The sequence below is a fragment of the Trachypithecus francoisi genome, unplaced genomic scaffold, assembly GCF_009764315.1.
Source record: "Trachypithecus francoisi isolate TF-2019V2 unplaced genomic scaffold, Tfra_2.0 Lachesis_group2, whole genome shotgun sequence".
NCBI lineage: Eukaryota > Metazoa > Chordata > Mammalia > Primates > Cercopithecidae > Trachypithecus > Trachypithecus francoisi.
The window spans coordinates 66,462,522-66,474,698 of NW_022681465.1; the positions used below are offsets into that span (position 1 = coordinate 66,462,522).

The 12,177-nt window shown below is 44.6% G+C and overlaps 1 protein-coding gene across 2 annotated transcripts in view; it reads right to left on the reverse strand.

Moving 5' to 3' along the window:
- Nucleotides 1–12,177, reverse strand: part of MTMR12 (myotubularin related protein 12) — an 88,543-nt gene that overhangs the window by 27,689 nt on the left and 48,677 nt on the right. For both annotated transcript variants that reach the window (XM_033179285.1, XM_033179286.1), the window contains exon 7: nt 8,309–8,438. In XM_033179285.1, coding sequence (XP_033035176.1) covers nt 8,309–8,438 — 130 coding nt within the window. The remainder of the gene's footprint in view (nt 1–8,308; nt 8,439–12,177) is intronic.

A 12,177-nucleotide genomic window follows, 5' to 3' on the forward strand; every position in this document is an offset into this window, starting at 1 on the left:
CAAAGTTACATGGGGACATCATCTCTTAGGCAGCAGATGCAGGTTTCTGTTAATAAGAAAACTGCCTAAGTTTCTATCACTGTGAATCTATAAGAATCTGTAAGCATCTTTCCCCCAAAGAGCTTGAAATAAAGACTCACAAGAAGTAAGGTGCTTATGGTGTTAAGTTACAATGGAAAATAATCAATGGCATTTGTATGCATGCTGCATGTGTGATGTAGATCAGTTCATAGGAGATGGAGCAACAAATAAATATCACCATGGGGCTGTGATCATCAAAACCCAAGCTGTGGAAAACTATCAGTCAAGTTTCTTCAACACATTGCAAGAAAAATATGATGGCTTGAAAATCTACAGATGAAGCAATTTAACAAACCTACCAATCTCACTGAATCTTGATTAATTTTAAAAAAGATTAAAAAGATGACAGAGAAACGGTTTAAAAATCTGTAAGACACGGCCAAATGCCGTGGCTCACAACTGTAATCTAGCACTTTGGGAGGCCGAGGCGGGTAGATCACGAGGTCAGGAGATTGAGACCATCCTGGCTAACATGGTGAAACTCTCTCTCTACTAAAAATACAAAAAATTAGCTGGGGGTGGCCGCAGGCACCTGTAGACCCAGCTACTCTGGAGGCTGAGGCAGGAAAATGGTGTGAACCTGGGAGGTGTGGCTTACAGTGAGCTGAGATCGTGCCACTGCACTCCAGTCTGGGCAACAGAGCAAGACTCTGTCTCAAAAAAAAAAAAAATTGTAAGACACTGGGGAAAATCTGAACAGTAACTGGATATTAAAAAATTAATGGGACATTTGAAAGGCGTGATAATGGTCTTATGGTTACATTTATAAAGAGTCCTTAATTCTTAGAAATATATACTGAAATATTTGTGAATGCAATGCCACAAACTTTGGAATTTATTTCAAAATAATCCTGGCTGGGCATGGTGGCTCACGCCTATAATCCCAACAGTTTGGGGGCCAAGGTGGGAGGGCTGCTTGAGGCCAGGAGCTTGAGACGAGCCTTGGCAACATAGTGAGACCCCATCTCCACAAAAAAAAAAAAAAAAAAAATTAGCTGGACATGGTGGCACATACCTGTAGTCTCAGCTACTTGGGAGGATCACTTGAGCCTCCAGGAATTCAAGGCTGCAATGAGCCATCACTGTGCCACTGCACTTAAGCCTGGGTGACCCTGTCTTTAAAAAATTAAAACAAGATAATCCAAGAGAAGGTGAAGGAGGTGGGGGTATAGAGAAAACAAAATTGGCCATCAGTTGATAACGGTTGAGTCTGGGTACTTTAGAGTAAATGGGAATTCATCATATCTTCTTTCCTTTTATACTGCTTGAAATTTTGCATTTAAAAAAACATGGGCTGGGTGTGGTGGCTCACGCCTGTAATCACAGCACTTTGGGAGGCTGAGGTGGGTGGATCACGAGGTGAGGAGTTTGTGACCAGACTGGCCAAGATGGTGAAACCTCGTTTCTACTAAAAATACAAAAATTAGCCGGGCATGGTGGTGGGCGCCTGTAATCCCAGCTATTTGAGAGGCTGAGGCAGAAGAATCGCTTGAACCCAGGAGATGGAGGTTGCAGTGAGCCAAGATTATGCCACTGCACTCTAGCCTGGGCAACAGAGCAAAACTCTGTCTCAAAAAAAAAAAAAAAAACCTTGGGCTGGGCATGCATGGTAGCTCACATTGTAATCCCAGAATGTGGATCACCTGAGCTGAGGAGTTCAAGACCAGCCTAGGCAACATGGCAAAACCCCCTTACTACTAAAAATATAAAAATACAAATATAAATAAAATATAGATATAAATTTGTTATAGTCATATAAAATATAAAAAATTGAGCCGGGCATAGTGGCAGGCACCTATGGTCCCAGCTACTAAGGAGACTGAGGCGGGAGAATCACTTGAGCCCAGGGGGCAGAGGTTATAGTGAGCAGAGATTATGCCACTACACTCTAGCCTGGGTGACACAGCGAGACCTTGTCTCAAAAAAAAAATCCAAAACCAAGAAATCTTAAAAGTAATTTAATGAAGAAAAAAGTTCCAATAAGATTGTGATGGAAAACCAGGTTTGGGAACTAATGGTCACTAAGACACTTCAAACCATCAAAACTGTGAAGAATGTTTGCCTTCTGAAGTTCTGAAGTACTCCTGAAATATTTATTGTAAGTCTGCCTGAATGGGTGACTGGTAAGGCATCCCTTTTTCAGGTGTAGTCACTGAAGTAAAAACCTCTCCATAGATCAACTGCTCTTAAAACGCAGACTGCTCATTCAAACCAAGTGGGAAGATTAAAAGATTACCAATGCCCAAGCTCCATCCAAGAACTATTAAATCAGAAGCTTAAGAGCTGTCCAGGTAAGCAGCTGGGATGAACACTGTTGTTCCAGAAGATCCTGCTACTCATAGTTTCAGTAGCATGACCTGGAAGCTGATGAGGACTGCAGACGCTCCAGCCTCCCTGAACCTACTGAGTCAGATTTTGAATATTAGACAGGAGCCTCCAGTGATTAGATACACATTAAACGGAGACGCACTGCTCTAGATGGTAACTTACAAACAGGCCACTGTTTCTCAACCTTTTCAGGACAGTCACCTGTGCAGTTGTTCAAACCAGATCCTGAGCTCCTTCCTCAGTGGCTCATGCTACAAAGCTGGACTGGGGCCCCATGGTTTTAAAAAAATTTCCATGTCTTCCCCAACTAGTGAGGTTGAATATTTTAAACTATTAGTTCACTGGTTGGTTTTCTTACAGATAGTCTTTCACCAAAACAAACAAACAAACAAAAAAAAATGTATTGGCAAATATCCCATCCATCACCTAGCAGAGAAGGCTGTACAGAAACAAAGAATCCTGTAGTCAGTGAGGGGTGTGGAAGGTGTCCTCTCCTGACTACTTAATTCCAGGTGGATTCCACGGAGTCCCCACTGTGAGATTCCCATTGGATAAAGCAATTAATCCTCCCTCCTTGGAAAGCAGTCATTTCAGTCACTAAGATGAGTTTAGAACACAAAGTAAACAGTCCCTGCAAATACAAGATGACTTTACTCATGGAAAGTTGTATATCTACTCAGGCACAACCTCCCAGAACAGCAATGTCTTCCTGTGCCTGCAACACTTCCTAGGTCCCTCTGTGTGGTACACACTCCACAAGGCCACATACCATCCTATGCGTTTACAGGGAAGTGGGATGAGAGAAAGGTTAGGAGAAGAATGAGAAAGAGAAGACACCTGTAGCACCGAACTAGCCAGCTCTGACCTTGTGGGAAAGTGAAGTAGATTAGTTCCTTGTTCTTACCCAAACTGACTGCAGGTCCCCCTTTAACACAAAGAGGGCTTTCCCTTCTTTCTCCTATTTATTGAGCTCCTCTTAGAAGCCAACCACCAGGCCGGGCGCGGTGGCTCAAGCCTGTAATCCCAGCACTTTGGGAGGCCGAGACGGGCGGATCACGAGGTCAGGAGATCGAGACCATCCTGGCTAACACGGTGAAACCCCGTCTCTACTAAAAATGCAAAAAACTAGCCGGGCGAGGTGGCGGGCGCCTGTAGTCCCAGCTACTCCGGAGGCTGAGGCAGGAGAATGGCGTAAAACCCGGGAGGCGGAGCTTGCAGTGAGCTGAGATCCGGCCACTGCACTCCAGCCCGGGCGAAAGAGCAAGACTCCGTCTCAAAAAAAACAAACAAACAAACAAAAAAGAAGCCAACCACCGTGCTGGGTACTGAGGATATAACAATGCACAAAAACAGCATCCTTTAACTTCACAGAGCTGTAGGCTGCAGAAACTCACATTAACCAAATGATACAAAATAACAACAAACTTGCCATTGCAGGGAGTGCTGTGAAGAGGGGCAGACAGAGCAATGAAAACTCAGAAGGACATCTGACTTAGTCTTGGGAAAGCTCGCAAAGAAAGTGGTACCTGGGGCTGGGCACAGTGGCTCAAACCTGTAATCCCAGCACTTTGGGAGGCTGAGGCGGGCAGATCACTTGAGGTCAGGAGTTCAAGACCAGCCTGGCCAACATGGTGAAACCCCATCTCTACTAAAAATACAAAAATTAGCTGGGCATGGTGGCACACGCCTCTAATCCCAGATACTCGGGAGGCTGAGGCAGGAGAATCGCTTGAACCTGGGAGGCAGAGGCTGCAGTGAGCTGAGATCATACCACTGTACTCCAGCCTGAGTGACAGAGTGAGACTCAGTCTGAAAAAAAAAAAAAAAAAAGCAGTAGCTGGGGTAAGATCCAACTGAAGTGGAGTTAATTATACTTGTGCAGCTAGAAGCAAAAAAAGGACTTCCAGACAGGAGCCTGCGGGCAAGACCTGTGGCAGGGAGGTCAGTATGGCCAGGGGGGTGGGACACAAAGCTGCAGTCAAACCATGAGGGGCCTTTAGAGTGCTTGTTGAGGGCTCTGTTCTATACCAAGAACAGCAGGAAGCCACTGAAGCTGGGGACAAGTGCCATGAGAGGCGTGTGGAGTAGCCTGCTTGGCATGCGACATGGAGAATGGATGCTGGGGCACCAGTGGATGGGGGACACCATGGAGCAGAGACTACAGTGGTCCAGGGGGAAACAAACCACAGAGCTTTTCCTGTATATTTCTAACATGCTAACACCTATGCAAATGCCAACTAATTAGTATGTGGCAGGATTTTTTTTAAAAAACAATTCTGGGAACTTATGTTAGTATCAACATCTAATTACAAACTATTATCTCCTAGGAGCAGGGGTTTCTAACTTCTTTCTGAGCAAGAGCCAGCTTTATCCTTTCAAGCTTTAAAACCGGGAAAGAGAAAAGAACAGGGTGTGGCTGATAATGAGGTCCTTGGTAGGGGTCAGGACCCTGGCAGGCCCTTCCCCACTGTCACCACAGCTCACACTGTGAAGGGACTGCAGGGCTGCGGCGAGGGGTCCAGTGGCAGCAACCTTGTAAATATTGAGAATGATCAAAATCAAAACTGATTACTGAAGAGGCCTATCAGAACCACGATACAAAGAGCTCCACAAAAATACAAAGTTGTATGAATCTGTTAATAGGGTGTTAGGGAGTATGTTCCAAAATGATAATACTCAAGCTTCTGAAAACAGATTATACAGTTATGCTTTAAAAACGTAGGTCAGGGCCGGGCGCGGTGGCTCAAGCCTGTAATCCCAGCACTTTGGGAGGCCCAGACGGGCGGATCACGCGGTCAGGAGATCGAGACCATCCTGGCTAACACGGTGAAACCCCGTCTCTACTAAAAAATACAAAAAAACTAGCCGGGCGAGGTGGCGGGCGCCTGTAGTCCCAGCTACTCGGGAGGCTGAGGCAGGAGAATGGCGTAAACCCGGGAGGCGGAGCTTGCAGTGAGCTGAGATCCGGCCACTGCACTCCAGCCTGGGCGACAGAGCGAGACTCTGTCTCAAAAAAAAAAAAAAAAATGTAGGTCAGCCAGGCACGGTGGCTCACATGTGTAATCCCAGCACTTTGGGAGGCCGAGGCAGGCAGATCAGTTGAGGTCAGGAGATCAAGACCAGCCTGGCCAGCATGGTGAAACCCCGTCTCTACTAAAAATACAAAAATTAACGGGGCATGGTGGCAGGTGCCTGTAATCCCAGCTACTCAAGAGGCTGAGGCAGCAGAATCACCTGAACCCAGGAGGCAGCGGTTGCAGTGAGCCGAGATTGTGCCACTGCACTTCAGCCCGGGTGACAGAGCGAGATTCTAGTCTTAAAAAAAAAAAAAAAAAAAAAAGTAGGTCAGATTATATCTGCCTCTGCTCAGCCTCCCTCTCACTGTCCTCACAACAAAGTCTCTGGACCCATCATCTCCCACTCCTCTCCTTTGCTTGCTCCTCTTCCACCCCTGGGCGCCTTGCTGTTCCTCACACAGGCCTTTGCCCTTATTCTTCCCTTCACTTGGAATGCTCCTCCCTCGGGTGTCCTCTGACTCAACCTTTCACTTCTTTCACTTTCCTATGCTCACAAGCTACCACACAAAACCTTACTCCCACCATGCAAAACCTTCCCGACTGACCCTCCCATCATCACCTCCAGCACTCCCTAACCAAGTGCTGGATCTGTTTTTCTCCACAGCACTTATCTTTTAACATGTTATAATTACTTCTTTATTCTACCATCATCTTCCTCCCTCCAGAATGATAGCTCCAGGAGGGCAGAGGTTTTCAGATGCCCTGTTGATCGCTGCCATCTCTAATAGCTAGGACACTGCCAAGCACATGGTAGGCACTCAAAAATTTTTGTTGAATGAATAAAAGAAGTGCTCAATAAAAGGGAAGAAAAAGGCCGGGTGCAATGGCTCACGCCTGTAATCCTGGCACTTTGGGAGGCCGAGGAGGGTGGATCATGAGGTCAGGAGATCGAGACCATCCTGGCTAATAGGGTGAAAACCTGTCTCTACCAAAAATACAAAAAATTAGCCAGGCGTGGTGGCAGGCGCCTGTAGTCCCAGCTACTCAGAAGGCTGAGGCAGGAGAATGGCGTGAACCCGGGAAACAGAGCTTGCAGTGGGCTGAGATTGTGCCACTGCACCCCAGCCTGGGCGACAGAGCAAGACTCCATCTCCGAAAAACAAACAAACAAAAAAAAAGGCAGGGCACGGTGGCTCACGCCTGTCATCTCGACACTTTGGAAGGCCGAGGTGGGTGGATCACAAGATCAGGAGATCGAGACCACGGTGAAACCCCGTCTCTACTAAAAATACAAAAAAGTAGCCGGGTGTGGTGGCGGGCGCCTGTAGTCCCAGCTACTCGGGAGGCTGAGGCAGGAGAATGGTGTGAACCCGGGTGGCAGAGCTTGCAGGGAGCCGAGATCGCACCACTGCATTCCAGCCTGGGTAACAGAACGAGACTCCATCTCAAAAAAAAAAACAGGGAAGAAAATATACAATATAAATTCAGACATGCTTTTTTAAAGTTTTACACTTAGAGATACAATAATGGCAACAACAATAAAAAGATACAAATATACAAATTCATTTTTGAGTATTTAAGAGACACTTTAAGATTTTCTTTAAAAACCTAGAATGGCTGGGCATAGTAGCTCATGCCTGTAATCCCAGCACTTTGGGAGCCTGAGTGGGAGGATGGTTTGAGACCAGCCTGGACAACATATCGAAATCCCAGTCTCTGCAAAAAATACAAAAATTAGCCCGGGTTTAGTAGTGCACACCTGTAGTCCCAGATACTCAGGGGGCTAAAGTGCAAGGATCATTTGATACCAGGAGGTAGAGGCTGCAGTGAGCTGTGATCACGCCACTGTACTCCAGCCTGGGGGACAGAGAAAGACCCTGTCTTAAAATGAATAAATAAATAAGTACGTAATAAAAAGCTAGTATTGATGTGGAGAAATAAACTCTCATACACTGTTGGTAGGAATGTAAAATGGCACCATCTCTGTGAAAAAGTCTGTAAGTTCCTCAAAAGGGTAAACACAAATTTCCACAGGATCAAGAAAAATAAAAACATACATCTACACAAAAATTTGTAATTGAATGTTCATATTAATATCATTCATGGCCAGGCACGATGGCTCATGCCTGTAAGTCTAGAAGTTTGGGAGGCCAAGGTAAGAGGATTGCTTGAGCCCAGGAGTTCAAAACCAGCCTGGGGAACATGGTGAAACCCCATCTCTACAATAAATAGAAAAATTAGACAGGCATGGTGGTGCACGCCTATGGTCCCAGCTACTCAGGAGGCTGAGGTGGGAGAATCACTTGAGCCGAGGCAGAGGTTCCAGCGAGCTGAAATGGCACCACAGCACTCCAGCATGATGCAGCATGGGTGTCAGAGCGAGACCCTGTCTTAAACAAAAACAAAAACAAAAAACCAAAAAACGTTATTCAAAGAGGCAAAAAGTGAAAATAACCCAATTGTCCATCAACTAATAGACGGATAGATTAAATATATCCACAGTATGGAATATTAGGAATAAAAAAAGAATGAAATTCTGATACAAGCTGCAAAATAAACAAACTTCGAAAACATGCTAAGTGAAAGAAGCAAGTCATAAAAGATCACATATGATATGATTCCACTTATATGAAATGTTCACAATAGGCAAGTCTATAGTGACAGAAAGTAGATTAATGGTTGTCTAGGGTTAGGGAGGTACAGAGAGGCATTCAGGGAAAATGGGGAGTGACAGTCAGTGGGTATGGAGTTCCTTTTTGGGATGATGAAAATGTTCTAAACTGACTGTGGTAATGGCTGCACAACTCTGTGAATATACTAAAAAACACTGAACACTTTCAATGGGTGAATTGTACAGCATGTGCCCAGCATGGAAAGCTTACCTCTCACAGACTTTATAGCCTTCATTGACACTCACTGCTTTGTACTTCATGTTGCCTTTGGTCCGTTCCAGTTCCCAACACCAGTCCTTAAGTGTGTCAAACATTACGGTATGGTTCTTGGGATCAGTGACTAAGAGAACAAAATGTAAAAGACAATAAAATCCTTCCATGAAGCACTGGTATTTTCATTATGTGACAGTCCCTCCTTAGGTTTTGGTTTCCTCCACTAAGCCCATTTTTATCTGAGCAGAATAAATTGATTGCTTAATCCCAACCTTGTTCCATTTTTTGTCATTAATCCAAAATTATGACTGAGTCTCTGTCTTTTTCTTTTTTTTTTGAGATGGAGTCTTGCTCTATTGCCCCTGCCGGAGTGCAGTGGCCAGTGGTGCCATCTTGGCTCACTGCAACCTCCTCCTCCTGGGTTAAAGTGATTCTCCTGCCTCAGCCTCCTGAGCAGCTGGGACTACAGGAACGTACCACCACATATGGCTAATTTTTGTATTTTTAGTAGAGATGGGTTTCACCATGTTGGCCAGGTTGGTCTTAAACTCCCGACCTCAAGTGATCCACCTGCCTCAGCCTCCCCAAGTGCTGGGATTACAGGAGTGAGCCATCACACCTGGCCAGCTCAGTCTTTTTACATTGTAGGAACTGAGTTCCACTCCTTGGAAAAGTAATTTATAGCTCCATTTCTAGTCATCTGATCATGAGTTAATTTATATAACACAAGAAGATCATGTGAAGCACTAAAATATAGGCTTGGCACAAATGCTAAAGTGACAAAATATTTTTAGCCCTGCCAATGTGTGCATAAGACGGCCAACTAATTTGAATAGTATCTCAGGCTCTTCAATGTAAATCCTCCTTCAGTTTGAAGATGCACTGCTTGTAAGAGGATTTGTCTAGTGTGACAACTGGTTCCTGAAGGTCATAAACAGATGATAGCCATGGTGAGAATCACGGCCTGCTAGCCAAGGGCTGAATCATGGTTATGGGCACGTACTTCTATCCCCAACCCAGCCCTGCCACTACCTACTAGGACAAAATGCCCTGGAGCACTGCTCTTGCAGACTTGCAGATTGTCCTTGGTCTTCTCCCAAGCCACAGCACTGCTTGCCGGGTATTTACGCATGTACAATAGTCTTGAGTATATACACAACTTTTATCACAAACAGTTCAAGTCTTTGCACATCTAAAAAACCAAGCCTTCTGGGAAAAACAAAGGGTTTACAAAAATTACCCCAGCTCCTTTTAATAAAACCAGATCATAGTAAAAATAAGAATAATGATGATGATGATAATAGTTAGTGCTTATATAGCACTTACTAGGTACTAGGTACTGTTCTGAACATAACACCATTTTTTTTCTTTTGAGACAGAGTCTCGCTCTTTCGCCCAGGCTGGAGTGCAGTGGCGTGATCTCGGCTCACTGCAACCTCTGCCTCCCCGGTTCAAGTGATTCTCCTGCCTCAGCCCCCTGAGTAGCTGGGATTACAGGCACCGACCAACAGGCCTGGCTAATTTTTGTATTTTTAATAGAGGCGGGGTTTCACCATTTTGGTAGGGCTGGTCTTGAACTCCTGATCTCATGATCCATCCACCTGGCCCTCCCAAAGTGCTGGGATTACAGGCGTGCGCCACTGTGCCCAGCCTATATTACATTTTATTAACTCAATCCTCACAACCCTATAGAATAGATAATACGACAGGTATGATCATTTCCTCTATTTTACAGATAAGGCGCAGAAAGGTCAAGTAACTTGCCTATGTCACAAAGCTAGGTAGTAATGGAACCGGGATTCAAACCCAGGAAACTATAAAAGAAATTTCTGTAAAGTTCTAATCCTGCCCCTCCAAATCCCACCAAAAAAAAAAAAAAAAAAAATTCCCCATGGATATAAAGTAGTAACCACATTCCCATTTACCACAGTAGGCCATCTTCTAGGCAATACAGGCAAGTCCTTCCCTAAAATGCCATGTCATAAGCATTTAGGACCTTCCAACCAAAACACATTTGTGAATTAGGAAGCCAGGGAATAATTAAAGGCATCAAATTGCAAAGCACCCACCTCTACAAACCCCTATTCAATGAAAAAGCTATTTGGTCAATTAGCATCTATGAGTTATAACCTTTACTTCTCAAAAAAAATGAGGGCTGGAAGGAAGTAGAAGAAGAGTGGAATTAAATCAGAATGAAAGACGCTATTAATACATATCCTGGGCCTCTGGCGCAAAAAGCCACCAGAAGGTAATGAAACTGCCAAGGTTGATCAAGGTAAGGGTTTTGGCATGCTGATCCACATACGTTGGCAGGCTGAGAAAGTGTCCTATGCTGGGTACAGAACAAAAATCAGGATACAAGGAAAATCAGAATTCCTGAAAGTAGAATACGATTTTGCAAATGTGCACTCAATAAATGTTTATATAAATTATAGTAATCAACAAGTCATCTTTGTATATGTCATACTGCCACAAACTCTAAGTCAGTGCCCAGTTAATCAGCACTTGTAAACACAGCTACAGTAAAAATCTGCCATTCACAAAGATAAACTTAATGAATTAAGGGACAAATTTTATGTTCAACCTAAAACTACTGGGAAGTGTATTTTATGTCAGTGTAATTCTCTGAGCATAATCCGTCCTCAATATGCAGTTTTACTCTCAATTAACTCCCAATTAATGAATGCACCTTATGTGCCATCCATTAACAATTTATAGTTCTCACAAGACTTAATGCTACTATTTTTAAAATAAAGCAGAGGTTTTCTTATTTTAACAGAGTTAAGTGTCATCAACAGGATCACACAGCCAGAAAGCAGCAAGGCCAGGTGTGAACACAGGTCAAATGGACACCAAAACCTATCTATACCTTTGCTATGAAATCACCATAGTTCCCAAAATGCAGCATGCTCTCTGAGATAGCTACATCTCTGTACACACCAATCCCTCTGCCCAAAATACTCCTTTAAGCCTACCAGATGCTCCACTATCTACTAAGGCCCAGGCTTCTCCCCCGATAGTCCACCCACCCCCAGAGGGTGGGTGCCTCCACAGAGGACACATCACTCAGCTTCCTCTCCTATATGACTTTACGCTTCTTTTTTTTTTTTTGACTTTACACTTCTTGAGGGCAGGGATTTAGTCCTGTTTATCTCCATATACCCACAGAGCTTGGCTAACTGCAAGCAGTCAATACATATTTACTAAAAGAACGGATAGTGACAAAGCAACTCTGCCTTCTAGAAAGCCTTATGACAAAGCCTTGTGTGCTTTTAAAAGAAACTGCTAGGCTGGGCACAGTGGCTCATGCCTGTAATCCCAGCACTTTGGGAGGCCAAGGCAGGCAGATCACTTGAGGTCAGGAGTTCGAAACCAGCCTGGCCAACATAGTGAAACCCTGTCTCTACCAAAAACACAAAAATTAGCCAGGCGTAGTGGCATGTGCCTATAATCCTAGCTACTCGGGAGGCTGAGGCAGGAGAATCACTTGAACCTGCGAGGTGGAGGTTGTAGTGAGATGAGATCCCGTCACTGCACTCCAGCCTGGGTGACAGTGTGAGACTTGTCTCAAAAAAAAAAAAAAAACCCAACAACAAAAAACACACTGCCACTTCGCTGACAAAAAGTACACAGGACTCAGGATCACTCAACATCAACTTCATGTTAAGAGTAATGGAAGGAGCCGGGCGAGGTGGCTCACACCTGTAATCCCAGCACTTTGGGGGGCCAAGGCGGGAGGATTACAAAGTCAGGAGTTCGAGACCAGCCTGGCCAACATGATGAAACCCCATCTCTACTAAAAATACAAAAAATTTAGCTGGGTGTGGTGTCACACACCTGTAATCCCAGCTACTCAGGAGGCTGAG